At 39.9% G+C, this 17878-nt stretch overlaps 1 protein-coding gene across 6 annotated transcripts; it reads left to right on the top strand.

Moving 5' to 3' along the window:
* The first annotated feature begins 827 nt into the window (after positions 1-827).
* On the top strand, positions 828-17427 carry LOC143028396 (uncharacterized). 6 transcript variants are annotated; one of them, XM_076190403.1, is made up of 7 exons: positions 828-915; positions 3281-3422; positions 5369-5516; positions 8959-9105; positions 14996-15217; positions 15360-15551; positions 15668-17427. In XM_076190403.1, exons 1-7 carry the CDS (start codon positions 896-898, stop codon positions 15796-15798), a joined length of 1002 nt encoding a protein of 333 aa, XP_076046518.1. In that variant the 5' UTR covers positions 828-895; the 3' UTR covers positions 15799-17427. The 6 variants fall into 6 exon arrangements, with proteins under 6 accessions (XP_076046518.1, XP_076046522.1, XP_076046523.1 ...); XM_076190405.1 differs by having other exon boundaries at positions 829-915; positions 3291-3422; XM_076190404.1 differs by having other exon boundaries at positions 852-919.
* Positions 17428-17878: the final 451 nt, after the last annotated feature.

Consider the following 17878-nt stretch of genomic DNA (forward strand, 5'->3'; position numbering starts at 1 on the left):
ATCCGGAGCGTCTAAAAACCATGAACTTACCAACGCTTAAGTATAGACGGTGCAGGGGAGACCTGATTGAAATATGGAAGCACTTCAATCAGTACGAGGAGCAGTTGTGTCCAGCATCTTTCAAGCCCCTGTACAGGCCCAGTCACACAGCAGGCAGTTTTACCAGCATCGTCCAGCAGACGGCGCAACAGCTCCTATTACAGAACGACTACTGTGTGGAACCATCCCCCTGCCGAAGTTGCTGAAGCGACATCACTAAATATGTTCAAAAACCGCCTTGATAGCCATTGGCAAAATCAAGATTTTAAATTTGACCCGACCAAACCGCCACCACAGTCTAGTCAACGCACTGAACATCATGGGGGCGCAGCATAGAGTCGTCACCGACTGGTCTGCGATATGTACGTGTAAGTATATGGAACATAGGCGTGACAACAGCGCTTAAGCTCAGTGTGTATGCTCTAACGACACACGTAGAGCGGTTACGTAACGTAATTACTACGTAGACTACTTACATAAAACATTTACTATATATTTAGATTAAGTACTACATATACAATAAACGAGTATTGCATATACAATAAAAGGGAAGAATGACACATATTAACTTTAAGAGAAGAATTACTACAAATGTATTTACTCGTAAACTTCTAGTAATCATAAGGTATTTTGGCTAGAAACTAGATTGAACATGTAAATTTCCTTATCATATTATAAATGCATATTTTTACCTTGCTTATAAGCATTTGTACTGTCAAATTTAAAATACAAAAGTCTTGTTTCGGAAATTTTTGTCGACAGACAAATCGGACAATTCGTTTGTTTGACAACAAACGTCAGCAGCTGGTAAACAATGAGCAGTACATGGTGACGTCTGGCGGAGCTGGAAACTGAAATGATGTGGCAGTTGATAAAGTAGGTAATCAAGCCCTGAAATCTAAGATTGTTAAGTCTTTTTTACAATCATGAAAACATAGAACTAGAAATGAAACTTATGTTTGGTATTTGTTGTTAGAAATAGACATAATGATCATTGTGGGCGAGGGGCAGCCAAATTAAAAAAATTGGCAAATGACATGTCATTAAACCGGTCTTCATCATTTACATGTTGCCTATTTAGGCTCAGCATGTGCAAGTTTCCAATGATCTTAAGTTGCTTATTTCCGAGATAGAAAGGCTAGAAAACATGAATATAACATTAAAATATTTATATATAGATGCCTTAGCCCTTACCTTTAGATTTTTAATCTGAAAACTAATTTGCCAAGGTTAATAACCAAATTTGCGTTTAAATCTGTGAAAATTTGTTTGATTTAGAAGAATTGGGCATACACTTGCAGAACAACAAGACAATTTGAATGTGATGCACATGTGCTGAACGCTCCAAGCATTCAAATTAAGCCAAACAAATTCCAACGGGCCACAAAATATGGTGAAGTAAACTACATCTGCGATGGTGGCGTCGCGCGCGAATTCGCGCGTACCTACTTCATGGTGATTCTTAGTAAAAAATATAAATGTTATTTAAAGTAACATTAAATGAGTTCAGCCAACTATGGCAATGTTACCGTAGTGAAAGGCTAATACCTCGGTCAAATGCGTTGCTATGTTGACATACGTTAAAACAGAATGAAGTTACGAAAATAGGTTGGGGTATTTTTTTTAGTTGTGCATACCTACACAATATAGCATTACAAAATTAAATATTAATTTCGTAAATTATAATATATGAACGTAATATGCAATTTTCTTGGCGGAAATAAATAAAGAACCTGGCTACAAGCAAGTCTACTAATGAATGAAGCTGCTATGATACTGTCAAGATGCCATGTTGTTGTCTGTCCAGTCTAGTCACTGTCAGTTAGGCAATGGCTTTCATGTTATGGACTGGGTGTTCTCCAACTCCAGGTGACATAAATAAGTGCTGTTACAAGGACAATAGGGCTTCCTTGGACTTTATGAGAGAACATGGACTTTGCCGTCATCTGTTAATTGCCTGAAGTACAATAATAATCACTGCTTCTGACCCAGGTCAGTGGGCCAGATGTAGGGATGACCCGTGATCCAGGAGGAGCCAAGATAAGAGGGAGGGAGAGTGGTGAACGGGAGTGGGGTATGTGGGGATGGAATAGGTGGGAGTGGATTTTATGCCTTTATTTTTTTGGCTACCTTCCATGTAAGGGGGAAAAAGCCATTGGTATATGTATGTATATACATTTCTGTTTTTCCTAGGGTTGCTCCAAACATCACACTGGTGCTGGATAGATTTAACAAAAACCCACCTCCTGAAAGAATGGTCATAGTAGCAGTAGACATAAACAAGGCATTTTGAGACACTCAAAAAAAAAAAAAACACACACACACACACAAGAGATGGATATCCACAACAATGACAAGAAAGGGGCAAACAAACTTTTTAACAGGAAAACAGTTCAGTTACCCAAAACATCTAAACCTCTGAGACTCAAATTCTGTACAATGGAGTCCCCCATGAATCAATATTCTGACCTGTGCTATTTAACCTCTCCACAAATGATCTGTCAACACCAGATCCAGAGTAGAATACCAAAACAATTATGCATATAATCAGACAATAATAACCCATTACAGTATCTATAAAATGGCTGCTAAGAACACCAAAGCACACCTAAACAAACCAGAACAATGGCTGAATAATAACAGGATTGCATTCATTCCTTTAATCATTTTCTTATGTTATTTGGACCCAATCTTTCATTATATCTGTTAGCTTCTTGCCTATGAATTTTTCTTCTTTAAGTATTTATATGGAGTAATCATCCTTGGATTTTTTTTTCTAGAGTTGGTATCCCTAGTGTTTCTCATCTCTTTATATTATAGCACAATCCTGAGCAGCTTTGGGAATTATCTGCTGTGGACCTTTCCAATATTATACTTGGTCTATAGATAACTTTTATTTTATGTGCTCATCATAGAATTTGCTTCTGCAGTAATTGAGGATAATACAGGAACAGAAGACAAGGAAATATACAAAAAATATGTTTTACATCATATTTTTAAACCATTCAAAAATTCAGTATTTTCTTTATAATTGTATAATCAACTTATGCCATGCTTTTTTTTCAGATAAAATTCCTTATTCTGCATCTGCATCACATTGTAGAAAATCTTTAATAATGTATTGAGTGATCTAGTTACAAATATGTAATGGTTATGATTCATTCATCTGTGCATTACTTTTGTTTTTTCCTCTAAGATTTGATTTACCATTCACAAACAGTAATAAAGTTCCTTTCAATAGGACTCTCCAGGACCAGGGGAAGGTATTACCTCTCTTGGTAGCTGTATTATATAGCTCCTGTTCAGCAGTGATGGCATTTTTCAACAAGTTGATTGTAGACACCTATGATTTCAATTTCCCATTCACCATCCTAGGAGGACAGGTATGGATTTGTTATGAATTCAGCCATAGTAATAGCTAGATTCTAGATGTAGATTTGATTTAGACTTCCTCAAAAATGATAATTAAATAGATATATGCTTGGTGTAAAATTTTGCTAATGCTCTGCTTGCGAATCATAGATTAACATGAACCTCGAAATCAATTTCACTCTGTTATTGATATTCTTACAAAGATATGACCAACACTTTTCTAAAAAGAATAGATAAACTGTTTCCATGAAGAAATATTGAAGAGAGCAGACATACAAAATAGTAACAATAGGATGCACCAAAGCCATCCCTATAGTATATTTGTATACAGACACCAAAATCCTCCTCACAGAACATCACATGAAAATGATAGATACACATTTCTATGCTAAAACCCTCAACTCTTCTCACACATCTCATTACATAAGAAGCAAAACCAATTGCTTGCAATAAAAAATTACATCAGCAGCACATTACTCGAACTTCTGCCACAAACTACTACTACCACCACACAACACATCCATACAAAAACACATACACATACAAATCACAAAACAGTCTGTACAAGATCAATCAACCAATCCTTCACCCCAGATCTCATTTGCAGGAGAACCACAGATCTCGGGTAACTGGCTACAGCCTCCACATAGACCCAGGAGTCACTCAAAAGAGAGATATTGTGTTGTTGCCTAGGGATTTTTAATGTAGGGTTTGTAGGATGTGTACAGTGTCCTACGTGTGATGGTTGTATCTAGGGCTGTTTGTTCTGTAGACAGGCCTATTTTATGCTTATATTGTTTTAATGCAGGATGGTGTTGTGAGAGGGATTTCTCTGTCTAGGGGTTAGAGTATTGAGTTTGGTGGTCTGTTTTGGAGAGCTTGTTTGATGATCTGGGTATAGATTCTTTCCTGGTGGTAAGTTATTGTAAATATTAGAGTAGTATAGAGCTTGGTATATATATATATATATGATGAAGGTGGAAAAAGAAGTCACGGGTCTAGTTCCGAGTTCCTGAGTTTATTCCTGACCGATTTCGCTCTATGCTTCTTCAGAGGAATGTGACTGGAATGAAGCTGGCGGTATACATAGTCTGAGTAGGACCGCGTTCCCTCCTTGGAGGTGGGTTCCGTTTTTGGTTGTACAATGGTTTATAATTTTTATAATAACATCACAAAATTTATTGTATACTGTACTATAACTATTGTTCATTGTATTTTTTTTTTTTCTTTTTAATTATAAACCATTGTACAACCAAAACGGAACCCACCTCCAAGGAGGGAATGCGGTCCTACTCAGACTATGTATACCGCCAGCTTCACTCCAGAGTCACATTCCTCTGAAGAAGCATAGAACAAAACCGGTCAGGAATAAACTCAGGAACTCGGAACTAGACCCGTGACTTCTTTTTCCACCTTCATCAACTTGTCACAATGTACCAGCATATATATATATATATATATATATAGATATATTATCTTTTTTTTTTCATTCAGCTGGTAGTGCTTGTGTGATATAATGAGATGGATGTGTATTTACCTACCTAGTTGTATTATAAGGGAAGGGGAGCTATGCTTGTATTGACCCGTCTTTGTATCTCTCTCATCTAGTGGAGAATACTTCAAGACTGAACCCCAACACCCTACTCCAACAAAAACCCCAACCCCACAGAAAAATTCCTCTCAAGAGAAATAAGAACCACACTCTAATGGCTGCATTTAGACCACCATCCAGCACTGAAATAATACCAACACAGAATAGGCCTGGCCACAGAAACAAACTTCTGAGATGCAACCATTGCGCAGGTGCTGAATAGTCATAATGTGACTGTTTCTTGGGTTAAAATCACTATTCAGTAGATTTTAGTTATGTATCATCTGTTTATACAGAATAACATCATTGAGTATTTAGCGAGCTCTCAGAAATCATGGATGTATTTTTTATTTTTATTTATTTCAGATGGTGACCACAATACTTGTACTGAAAATACTGAACAGGTCTGGGGCAGTAGTTGTTCCAGATTACACACGCAAGTCAGGGATGGCCTTCCTTGCCCCATCATTTGGTTATGCTGCCCATGCTTCTCTCTCCCTCATGGCTGTCCATGGTGAAGTAATTTAGGCTGACTTTGAAAATTTAAATAATTTTACTGCCTAGGATATACTGCTGAGGTATTGGCTGGATGTTGTTGTGCAGTATGAATTGCCCGGCAGCAAAAAGCTTATCTGGCAACCTTAATTTCTTAGTTACGTTTTGCTGTCCTCTTATTCATTTTAACCAGTCTTGCCATATTGTTATATTTGGATGTAAAGTGTGTTTTCCTATTTTTTATTCTTATGTAAAGTCCTCTTTTCATTCTGATCTCATGTTTCACATTTACTCATTCTCCTTTGCTCTGAGTAATAATAAACACAGAAAACGTGATCCAACCAGTTCACAGAATCCGGGGGGGGGGGGTTAACTCATGTACATACATATACCAAAGGCTCCTTCCCCCTACACGGGGGGGTAGCCAAAAAGAAAAAGGCACAGAAACCACTCCCACCCATTCCACCTCCCACACACTCCACTCCCCTCCACCCTCCACATGTACAACTACAAAAAAATATATATAATCAAGATGCCAATGCTGGCATCTTTGTGTACCACTTGTGCATCATCATTGTACAAAAGTGGTTAAAATGAAACTTAGTCAATTATTGTCTCAATTTTCTCTTACTGAGACTTTTGGTATCCAACCATAGCCATTCTATAAAATTATGGGTGAGACATACAGATTTTTGATCAAATTAAAGTGGTTTTTGATTGCATGGATGAAGCAGTGATGAACAAAATCATAGCCTTATCTGCTCTAGGTTAGAATATGTGTCAGTGGTGTGGTCTTTGCACAAGGTGAAGGTTGTCAACAAAATTGATGATGCAAAGAGCAGTAACCATATTGGTTCCTAGCCTTGCAGATAAGTCATATAAGGAGATATTAGAAATATTACAATTATTATTATTAAATTAAGAAAATGGAGATGACGTGATAGTGTTCAAGTCAAGGGAGTGACAGCTGTCAAGAATTGGTTTACTAATAGGGTGGTCAACGAATGGAATAATCTTAGTAACCATGTAGTAAGCGCTGAAACTATCAGTTGTTTTAAGAAACGATTAGACAACTTTATAGATGGGGATGACAGGTGTTGATGGATACGGAGCTGCCTAGTGTAGGCCTTATGGTCTCTTGCAGTCTCCTTCATTCTTATGTTCTTATTATCAAAAGGAAGAAGAGTGGAGGTGACATGATGATGGTTTTCAAATGAATTAAGGGAATGATTAAAACGGACAGAAGATCTTTTGGTTTGGGATGGGAGATCTTTTATGAAATTTATTATTTCACTTCATTGACCAGATTACACCTTTCTCTCCTAATGATGGCAGGCCCAGTGACAATGTCTTTCCTCATATGGTTTATCTGCAAGGCTTAGAACTTGTATAATTGTACTTAACATGAGATAATGAAAGTCTGCTGATTGTAAGACAGATTTATCAAGAAAAAACACAACCATATGAAACAAAAGAAAAAGTTTACATGTTGAAGAATGAAAATGTGTGCCACGGCTTCTTTTGACAATTCCATCATCACTCCCTGATGTTGTAACTATGTTCATTGGTAAGAGTAAAGATAATCCACCCCTTGAACCATGAATATCCTCAGGCTTGTAGTGAAGCAGTTCTACATCAAGTAATTTAATTCACATGAACATGGAATGCAGTAAATTTATCATGAACTGATGTAGTTATTGCTGATATTCCTTTGTTATCATAACCTGCATGAACGTATAGTATGCATCAGTGGAAATAAGTATGAATGGAGAGTGGATGAGAAATTGATATAGCCCAAAGGGCTTAGGGAATGTATTGAAGTGTTGGGAATAAACAACTTCAGCTGTTGGCTGGTCCTACTGACTTGTCTTGCTGTCCATATATATCCTCTCCAAGCAGTGGACTGGGTAGAGGAAGGACCCTTCATCCACATGGATCTAAAACAGAAGGAAAACAAATGGGATTTGGATAGGAGTACATACATACATACATATACCAAGGCTTTTTCCCCCTTCCAAGGGAGGTAACCAAAAACGGAAAGGCATAAAAACACTCCCACCCATTTCATCCCTAAATACACTCCACACCCCTCCCACCCTTCCTCTCATCTGAGCACCTCCTGGATGACGGGTCATCCCTGCACCCTGCCCACCGCCCTGGGTCAGAAGCAGTGTCGCAAGACACAGTACATCCACAGCAAGGCCGCTTCATTTAATCGGCGACCCCCCCTCTCCGTCCCCCTTTGCATATAGGGCGAGGACGGGGAGAAATCCCTTCGGGCTGCGTCAAAATTTACTCACACATACTACCCCACCCCCCACCCCCCCGCCCATTCCTCCTCATGCAGTCACAACATCATCCACATACAACCATTCTCCACTCACCTCTGTCTTCCGTCCTCTCCCTTCCTTCCTCAACAGACATTCCCCTCTTCCCCAAAGCCCCCTTCACCCCATCCATCCACCTCATCCTAGGACGTCCCCTCATGTTCACTCCCTCCACATCTGCCTTCCATACCTCTTTTACTAGTCTTTCTTCACTCATTCTTTCCATGTGTCCAAACCATCCTAATATTCTTTCATCAACCCTATCTCCCAAATCCTTTTTCACCCCTGTTCTCCTCCTCACCTCCTCATTTCTCACTCTATCTAGCCTAGTAACCCCCACCATACTTCTCAGACACCTCATCTCAAACACATTCAAACTCCTTCTCTCTTCTTCTCTTATGTTCCACGTTTCTGCCCCATACAGTGCTGTTGGCACAATCACTCCTTCATACAGTCTCCTCTTTGCATCCATTCCCAAATGTCTATTTCTCATTACACTCTTTAAACCACTAAGGCATTTACTCGCTTCTCTCAATCTACATTCTACCTCCACCTTCACTCCACCTTTTCTTGCTACACTTGCACCCAAGTATCTAAAACTATCCACTTCCTCCAGTCGCTCTCCCTTAATGTTCACTTCCAGTCTACTGCCACTTTCACCCCTTGTACATCTCATCACCTTACTTTTACCCACATTTATCTTTAGCTTTCTTCTATCACATACTCTCCCAAACTCTGCCACCAGCTTCCTCAATCCCTCCTCTGACCCTGCCACAAGCGCAATGTTGTCCGCAAACAACAGCTGGCTCACCTCTCACTTTTCTCCATTTTCTTTAACCATCTCCAATCCCTGACTCACTACCCTAGCATTCACCTCTCGCACCACCCCACCCATGTATAAGTTGAACAGCCAGGGCGACATAACGCATCCTTGATGAAGTCCCACCTTTACTTCAAACCACTCACTCTCTCCATTTCTAATCCTAACACATGCTCTACTACTCACATAGGAGTGGGATAGGCAAATGGCTGGTATATGCTTTAATGTTGTCACCTCCCCCACCTTATAAAATGAAAACGGCCTTTTAGTATAAGATTGTATTATGAATTCTAACCATTACACTCTCTTAACAGGAATGAACATCCCTATGTATGCTGCCATCAAACGCTGCTCTCCACTTGCAAGTTTGATTTTATCAGTTGTCCTGTTGCATAAACCAATCCCTTCTCCCAAGGTGGTATCATCAATCCTGATAATCACTGTAGGATGTCTAGTTGCAGGTATGTAAATTACATAATGTTGTATTGGATCTAAAGTGCCAGACAAATGCTTAACATATAAACACAGCATTTCTTTGAAATTCTTTTCTTCTTAAAGAATGAGATTTTGAGTTCTGTAGCTGCCGAAGAAATTGTTCAGCGACATTGAATTCAGATAAAGTAAAACAGATGTCAATGTCTTTGTGATATGTACAGTGCTTTGTTTGTATGCCATTATTGTTGATGATAGGTGTATCAGATATTTTGTGAAATGAAGAAAGGTTGATTTATATTTTCAAAAGTCAATGACAGATCTTCTCTTTTTTAATTTTGTATTCTTTCATGAGACATAAGTTTTTTAAACTATCTATGACTGTATACAAAAAGACTTCTTCTCCCATATAAGGGAGATAGCCAGCAAAGTCATGCACCCCCCCATCCATCCCACACCCCATCAGTCACCCATTTGTTTCCCTTTTATCTTAGCTTCTTCAGGATGAAGAGCTATCCCTGTTCCCCACCTCTGTCTGGATCAGAGGCAATGCAGTAAGACACAACACCTCCACAGCAGGACCTGACAATCAAATTGGTTTACCCCACTGCTTTATTTACATGGTAACCCTCTCTTGTTGTCCCCTCATGCATGAATAAACTATTCTCCATTCACACCTGTATCTTGCCTTCTCCCTCCACTGCTCAACAAACAATTCCTTTTCACTCAAGGTCCCCATCACCCCATCCATCCACCCCTTTCTTAGTCATCCCCACAAGTTCACTCCATCCACCTCAGTCATCCACACTCCTTCTGCTAGTCTTTCTTTGCTCATTCTTTCCAGTATTCTTTCATCAGCCATATCTGCTTGCTCCCTTTCCATCCCCACTTTCAGCCTCACTTCCTCATTTCTCAGTCTATTCATCCTTGTAATCTCCACCATGCTTTTCAAACACTTCATCTCAAGTACATTTGATATTCTCCTTTCTATCTATATACCAAGGTCTTTTTCCCACTTATAAGGGAAGTAGCGAAGTCAACAGGCACACCCACTCCCATGCATTCCACTCCCACCCACCACCCTTTCCTCTCTCTCATCTTAGTTCCTTTCTGCCTCTCTTAAATTTGTGGGCTGTACTCTTCTTTTTCTTCTCCAATTTCTACTTGTTCCCCTGTCTTCTCATGAATACTTATTGTATTTCTCCTTATATGGTCCTCAACTATCTCATTTCCAATGAGTTTATTTTACTTTTCTCTCTTGCATTCATCATCCAGGCTCATTCGCAGATTTAGGGGGTGGGGCCATGGCATACCCCCAGGAAGTATGTTGGTGCTCCCCTGGAAGTCCCAGTTATTTCAGTATAGTGGTCACATGGACACATAAAATTGTATATTGTTAGTGTATTTACTTAATTGTATTGATCTAATTGTAGTATACAGCAAAAGGAGCAACACTTGTTAAGTCCTGTTTAATCCTCTCCAAATTATCATATCTGGCCTCATAATCATGTACAGTTCCTATTTAACCTATATCCTTGATTTCTAACTACCATCATGTTCTTCATACTTAATTTTTTGCAATAGAAGCTTCATACTCTCATATGTTTCCTTCATGTTAGCTGCATGGGCCAGAGGAACAGAAGGAATCTTATTTCCATTGTGTAGCAAAACAGCTTTCAGGTTCACTTTTGAGGAATCAATAAACAAGCACCACTCATTCCTCTCATATTTATGGTTAAGATTCCTCCATAACAGAATATACATCATTGCAAAACACCACACCATCCTCAAGTGAGAAAAACTGTTCAAAATTACAATGTCGCTTATGATAAAAGCTAAATTTAGGTTCTTTCTGGAGAAGATTCCAGCCATTTAACCTGGAAGTTCAGATTGCTTTTTTGACAAGTTTAAATGCTGCACAAGATCATTCAGATCTCCCTGACAAACAGATTGGCTGAAAGTGTATAACAATCTCACATAGTGTTGCCAAAATCAGTGTTGCCAGCCAGTTGATTGAAATTTATCCCATGTAATAGTTAGTTAGTTAAGGTTTATTCAACAATATAAAATACAATTTAGACATACATACATACAAATTTTTTACAAAATTAGTAGTTGAAAAGGGAGAGTGTTAAGCAAAGCTTATGTAACGTAACATACCATGGAACACAAAAAATGTGGATGATAGGAAAAATTGGACATTATTTTTGGATTCTGCATGCAAAAACATATAAGATACAGCTATTGTTTTCCTTGGTATACAAATTCTTTGTTGACCAGGTTAGGATGTCGTTACTTGCAGTGAAGGTCAAGGGGATGGCAGTTCAAATCCTGCCACCAGTGAAGTTGAACCAAGGGCATGGTTCATTAAATTCCATGCTACAAAGTCCCTTGTGAGGGGCACCGTCCTAGCCTTCTGGTAGGAGGGAGTTTATGATGTTAAATCATATCATATCATATACATACATATACCAATGGCTTTTTCCCCCTTGCAAAGGAGGTAGCCAAATTCAAAGGCATAAATCCACTCCCACCCACTTCATCCCCCACAATACTCCAACTCCCATTCACCACCCCTCCCTCTTTTCTTGGCACCTCCTGGATGATGGGTCATCCCTGCATCTTGCTCATTGCTCTGGGTCAAAAGCAATGTAGCAAGACACAACACATCCACAGCAAGACCATTTCATTTAATCAGCAACCCCCCTCTCCATCCCCTCATGTAGAAAAAGAGAAGATAGGGAGAAATCCCTTTGGGCTGTGTCAAAATATCATTCATACATACTCCCTCACCCCTCCATCTCCCACCCACTCCCTTCCATGCATCACAGCATCATCCATACACAACCATTCTCCACTCACCCCTATCTTCTGTCTTCTCCCTTCCTTCCTCAATAGACATTTCCCTCTTTCCCAGTGCCCCTTTTACCCCATCCATCCATCTCATCCTTGGTTGTCCCCTCATGTTCAATCCTTCCACCTCCGCCTTTCACACCTCTTTTACTAATCTTTCTTCACTCATTCTTTCCATGTGTCTAAACCATCCCAATACTCTTTCATCAACCCTATCTCCCTACTCCCTTTCCACCCCTACTCTCCTCCTCATCTCCTCATTTCTTACTCTATCCAGCCTAGTAACCCCGACCATACTTCTCAGACATTTCATCTCAAACACATTTAAACTCTTCCTCTCTTTCTTATGTTTCATGTTTCTGCCTCATACAGTGCTGTCAGTACACCCGTACAATCTTCTCTTAGCATCCATTCCCAGATATTACATTTTTTTAATCCCTCAAAGCATTTACTTGCCTCTCTCAATCTACATTCTACCTCCACCTTCACTCCTCCCTTTCTTACCACATTTGCACCCAAATATCAAAATCTGTCCACTTCTTATATGTGAATCATATTTTGACACAGCTCAAGGAGATTTCTCTCTGTCTTGTCTTTTTCTGCATAAGGGGATGGAGAGGGGTGGGCTCACTTATTAAATGAAGCAACCTTGCTGTGGATGTGCAAGATGCAGGTATGACCTGTCATCCAGGAGGAGCCAAGAAAAGATGGAGGGAGGGTTGATGAATGGGAGTGGAATGGGTGGGAATGGTATTATGCCTTTTGACCTTGGCTACTTCCCTTGTAAGGGGGAAGAGACACTTGGTATATGTATCATTATTATTATTATTATCATTGTTGTTGTTATTGTTATTATTATCATTATCATTATTATTATCATTGTATTTTATTATTATCATTATCATTATTACCCTGTCTGGGGTATTGGCTGCATGTTATTGTGGCAAAGCTGCATGCAGATGACACTTTAGGGTCTATATGGGGCGCCCCTATGGACCAGAGCCTCACATCATTTTGTCTGTGACAGAGTAAGTCTCTGTTCATAGAGAAATGATGACACTTTTATTATACTGCAACTGTTGCTCCCTTATGCTGTTCTCCCACCCCTTGTTACTGTCCTGTACCATTTCTCTGAATATTCATTTCCTTTTTTTGCCTTACCCTGTGGTGGGGGAAAAGAATGCTGCCGCCAAGTCTCTCCACTTGAGTCATGTGAGGCGACAAAAAGTGGGATGGGTATAGGACTAGGAATCCTGCTACCTGTAGCCCCAAAGGGGACATTAATAAAAAAAAGGTAAAGGCATAAGAGGGTCTAGGAGTTTTTCATCTGGTACCCAGAGGTTTGGGTCTTTTAATGTGTGAGGATGTGGTACAGATTAGAGTAAGAGGCGATAGGCAGTATGTTTGTGAGAAGAAAGATGGATGTGTTGGCACTGAATGAAAATAAGTTGAGATGGAGGGGTGAGTGTGAGTTTGGAAGTGTAGTTGGGAGGTTCTCAGGAGTGAAGAGAGGATGGGGAGAGAAGTGGTGGCTATGCTAGTAAGTGAAGAGATAGGTGGGCATGTGGTGGAGTGGAGGGAGGTTTCTTCAAGGTTAATGTGGGTGAGGGTGAGGCTGGGAAGGGAGATGTGGGTTTTTGTAAGTGTATATGGGCCTGATAGTGAGAAGAGTGTGGAGGGGGGGCTTTTTGGATGGATTTATATGAGTGCATGGAGGGATTAGGGAGAAATATCAGTGTAGTTGTGCTGGGAGACCTTAGTGCTGGCGTGGGGGATGAACTGGTAGACAGAGTGATTGGGAAGTGTGGAGTTCCAGGAAGAAATCATAGTGGAGAGTTGATGATGATGTGTCTAGAGAGTTGATGGTGGCAAGTACAGAGTTTAGGAAGAAAGTAAAGCATAAGTACACATGGTAGAGGGTGGTGGATGGAAAGGTGGTAGAGAGTTAATGGACTATATAGTGGTAACCAGGAGTATAGTAGGAAGAGTTAAGGATGTACATGTTTTATGGGGAGAGAGTGGGGGAATGTCAGATTGTTTTTTGGTGGAAAGTGGGTTGAGAGTGGAGGATGGGTGGAAAAAGAGGAAAAGGGCAGAAGGTAGGGAGGTACTTAGAGTGAACTGCTTAAATGAGAAAGAAAAGGAGAGGAAGTATAAGAAGAGGCTGAGAGAGGAGTGGGAGAGGGTGAGGGATGGAGTGGAGCTGGGAGTAGAGGGGGAGTGGGGATGGTTCAGGGGGGAGGCATAAGGTGTGCGGGGATGGTGTGTGGAATTGGGAGGATGGGAGGAGATAGAAGGAGGATTGGTGGGTGGTGGGAGGGGGAAGCAAGGAAGGGTCTATAAGAGAAGAAGCAGGCTTTCATAGATTGGTTACAAATTAGGGTGGGGAAATCATACGAGAGGTACAAAGTAAAGAGAAGAGAAGTAAAGCAAAGCAAGGTGTGGAGTTAGCTTCATCACTAAAACCACCCACCTATAATCAAGTTGGGTACCAGTCTTTAGATGAGTTGGTAGAACTCTGGACTCTACACCAATGTAGCACGGGTTCAAATCCTGTTGGCAGCATTCTTTCACTACAAGCTAACTCCACACCTTCCAGCATGGGACAACACCTGTAGCTCCATGTGTAGTCAATGTGTGTCCTTTGCCACAAGTATGTTCATTTGCATACCAATTTGTATTCAATCTATCCTATGCTTTAGAACACTTGTGAATCTTATGCATTCATATGACCATCATGTTGCAGTGCAGTAAATCCAAACTAATAACCTCCATTTTCTCTCACATATGAATTTGTTTTTCTTTCCTTTACCCTTGACCTTGAATGCTGGCTAAGAAGAGGTCTAGATTATCCAAAAATCTGGACTAGTTGTGCAGATTTTTGAGCTTTTACTGTAAGTAAAAGGAGTTAGAGGGGGACCAACATAATTTACTCCAGGGAGTGGGTCCCCCAAAATAACCATCAGTATCCACCTATCCCCAGGCTTTATTCTCATATATGTATAACAGTTGGCAAAACTAATACTTCATACATTCCTTTCATTGCTTTCACTGATATCCCATCAGGATTAGGAGACCTTGCTTATGATGGCTTTGCATACTCCATGGGGGCTTTAAGTTCGTTCTTCCAAGGATTGTATCTATGTCTTGTACAGCGGTGCACAGAAAATAAGTTATCTTCAATTGAAATTCTTAATCTCAACAGCTACAATACATTTATCCCACTTTTATTTTTGGGATTTTTGTCTGGAGAGTTTATTGGCGTTCTCAGGAATCCATATATTTTGGGTAAGAGTGAGTAGTACTTTGACATGAAAACAAAAGTGCAATACCATCATTTGATTTGATTGATTGATTGATTGATTTTTAAAGGATTTCTTAAACATGTGTTGATTTATTTTCATTTATTATTATTTTTTTTTACTTTCAGATCTGACCTTTATCATATTGTTAATTATTCTTCTGTTGATGGGGTTGATCTTGAACTTCTTGCTGTTCCTTTGTACAGCCCTTAATTCTGCTGTGACAACAACCATAGTTGGCATACCTAAATCCATTATCCAGACTGTTGTAGGATTTTTTGTGTTTGGTGGTGTTAAGTATCATCCAGTCAATATTATAGGTAAGAAATATTGATAATGAAGGAGTAAATTGATATTCATAACTCCTCAGCTAATAATTAGTGATGTGTTTAATGAGGTAGATATGAATATTGATGACTGATTTTTACATTTACAGGTATTGTGATGAATACCTTTGGTTGCGTTTTATATTCCTGTGCCAAGTGGGAAGAACAGATAAAGAAAAAAAATAAAAGTGACACCAATGAACCAATAGATACCAATGAAAGTGTTGGCTTAAACAAATGACCTAATGTCAGCAGTTGTTGTGTATTTGTGTAAATGAATACCAATTTCATGTTTTCTTAATTTGTGAGTTTGGTTTATGGATGACATGGATAGTGTGTTTTTTTAATCAAGAAACTGATAGGTGGTGTGAAGTGTTAAGTATTTAAATGATATTCTGTAGTGCCTCTTAATTTATTGTTCCTCACCTAGCCTTATTATGGATGGAAAGTTCATAATGAGGCTAACTGCACAGCATTCTATTTTTTTATGATCCATTGTTGTATGCTATGATATATTTATGTGAAATTCCTATCACACATATATAAATATTTTTATTGTGAGGTCTATAGATTGAAATGCTCAACAAGTTTGAATTATTATTGCTTTAAATATTACTGACTGGAAACTCAGTAGCTGGCAGCAGACTCCAAGCCCATCTATAGCTCCCTCTTGGAAGAAACATTGGATTGTTTTCTGTGTTGTGTTAAGGTGGGGTTACACTAGTCAACGAAATGCTTGAAGTCCAACCTTTGCATTCATTTACCCCATTAACAAGTGGTTACATGCAAATCCAACCTTACCATTCAGAAATGTTCATATCAGTCACGGAAAAGGAGCTACACTATCCCCACTCTATCCAAAATGAGGAACTCTCATTGGCAGAGCAAATGCCTATGCCAGTCTCCTAAATATTTTAACCCAAGTAACTTTGTTCCTCTTAGCATCCATTCCCAGATGTCTATTTCTCATTACACTTTTTAATCCACTAAGGCATTTACTCGCTTCTCTCAATCAACATTCTACTTCCACCCCCACTCCTCCCTTTCCTGCTACATTTGCACCCAAGTACTTAAAACTATCCACTTCCTCCAGTCTCTCTCCCTTAATGCTCACTTCCACCCTGCTGTCACTCTCTCCCCTTGTACATCTCATCACCTTACTTTTGCCCACATCTTCAGCTTCCTTCTTTCACACACCTCAAACTTTGTCACTAACTCCCCAAATGCTAAGAGGAGGTTATGTGAAGGAGTGATTGTGCCGACACCACTCTACGGGGCAGAAACATGGAACATAAGAGAGATGGAGTTTGAATGCGTTTGAGATGAAATGTCTGAGAAGTATGATAGGGGTTACTAGGCTAGATAGAGTAAGAAATGAGGAGGTGAGGAGGAGAACAGGGGTGGAAAGGGAGTTGGGAGATAGGGTTGGTGAAAGAGTATTAGGATGGTTTGGACACACGGAAAGAATGAGTGAAGAAAGATTAGTAAAAGAGGTGTGGAAGGCAGAGGTGGAAGGAAGGAATATGAGGTGGCATCCTGGGATGAGATGGATGGATGGGGTAAAAGGGGCATTACAAAAGAGAGAATGTTTGTTGAGGAAGGACAGAAGATAGGGGTGAATGGAGAATGGTTGTGTATGGATGATGCTGTGATGCATGAGGGGGAGTGGGTGAGGGATGGGGATGGTGAAAAGTATATATGAGAAACATTTTAATGCAGCCCGAAGGGATTTCTTCCCATCCTCTCCTTTTCTTCATGAGGGGGGGTCGCTGAATTAATGAAGCGGCCTTGCTGTGGATGTGCTGTGTCTTGCGATACTGCTTCTGACCCAGGGCAGTGGACAGGATGCAGGGATGACCCGTCATCCAGGGGGTGCCAAGATGAGAGGGAGGGAGGGAGGGTAGTAGAGTATATAGGGGATGGAATGGGTGGGAGTGGTTTCTATGCCTTTTTCTTTTTGGCTACCCCCTGTGTAAGGGGGGAAAAAGCCTTTGGTATATATATGTATGTATAACTTTGTTCCCCATCTGAGGTATTGGCTGCATGTTAGTGTGTGGTTAAAATCTGCTCAGTAGCATGTAGCTGATACTTTAGGGTCTATATGGAGTGCCCTTACAGACCAGAGTCATATGTCATCTTGTCTGTAATAGAGGAAAATGATGATACTTTATTATACTGTGACTGTCCCTCCATTATGCTGGCCCCCTACTCTTAATACTGTCCTGTACCACTTCTCTGAATATTAATTTCCTTTTTTGCTGAAACCTGTGGTAGGACAGGAAGAATACTGCCACCGAGTGTTCCCACTTGAGTCATAAAAG

Source organism: Oratosquilla oratoria, chromosome 9 (assembly GCF_046742065.1).
Source record: "Oratosquilla oratoria isolate Oo_2021 chromosome 9, ASM4674206v1, whole genome shotgun sequence".
NCBI lineage: Eukaryota > Metazoa > Arthropoda > Malacostraca > Stomatopoda > Squillidae > Oratosquilla > Oratosquilla oratoria.

Coding starts and splice junctions, on each gene's coding strand:
- LOC143028396 (XM_076190403.1), top strand. CDS start 896: ATGATGTGGCAGTTGATAAA. Junction 916..3,280: donor ATGATGTGGCAGTTGATAAA/GTAGGTAATCAA, acceptor TCCTTTCAATAG/GACTCTCCAGGACCAGGGGA. Junction 5,517..8,958: donor CTCCCTCATGGCTGTCCATG/GTGAAGTAATTT, acceptor CTCTCTTAACAG/GAATGAACATCCCTATGTAT.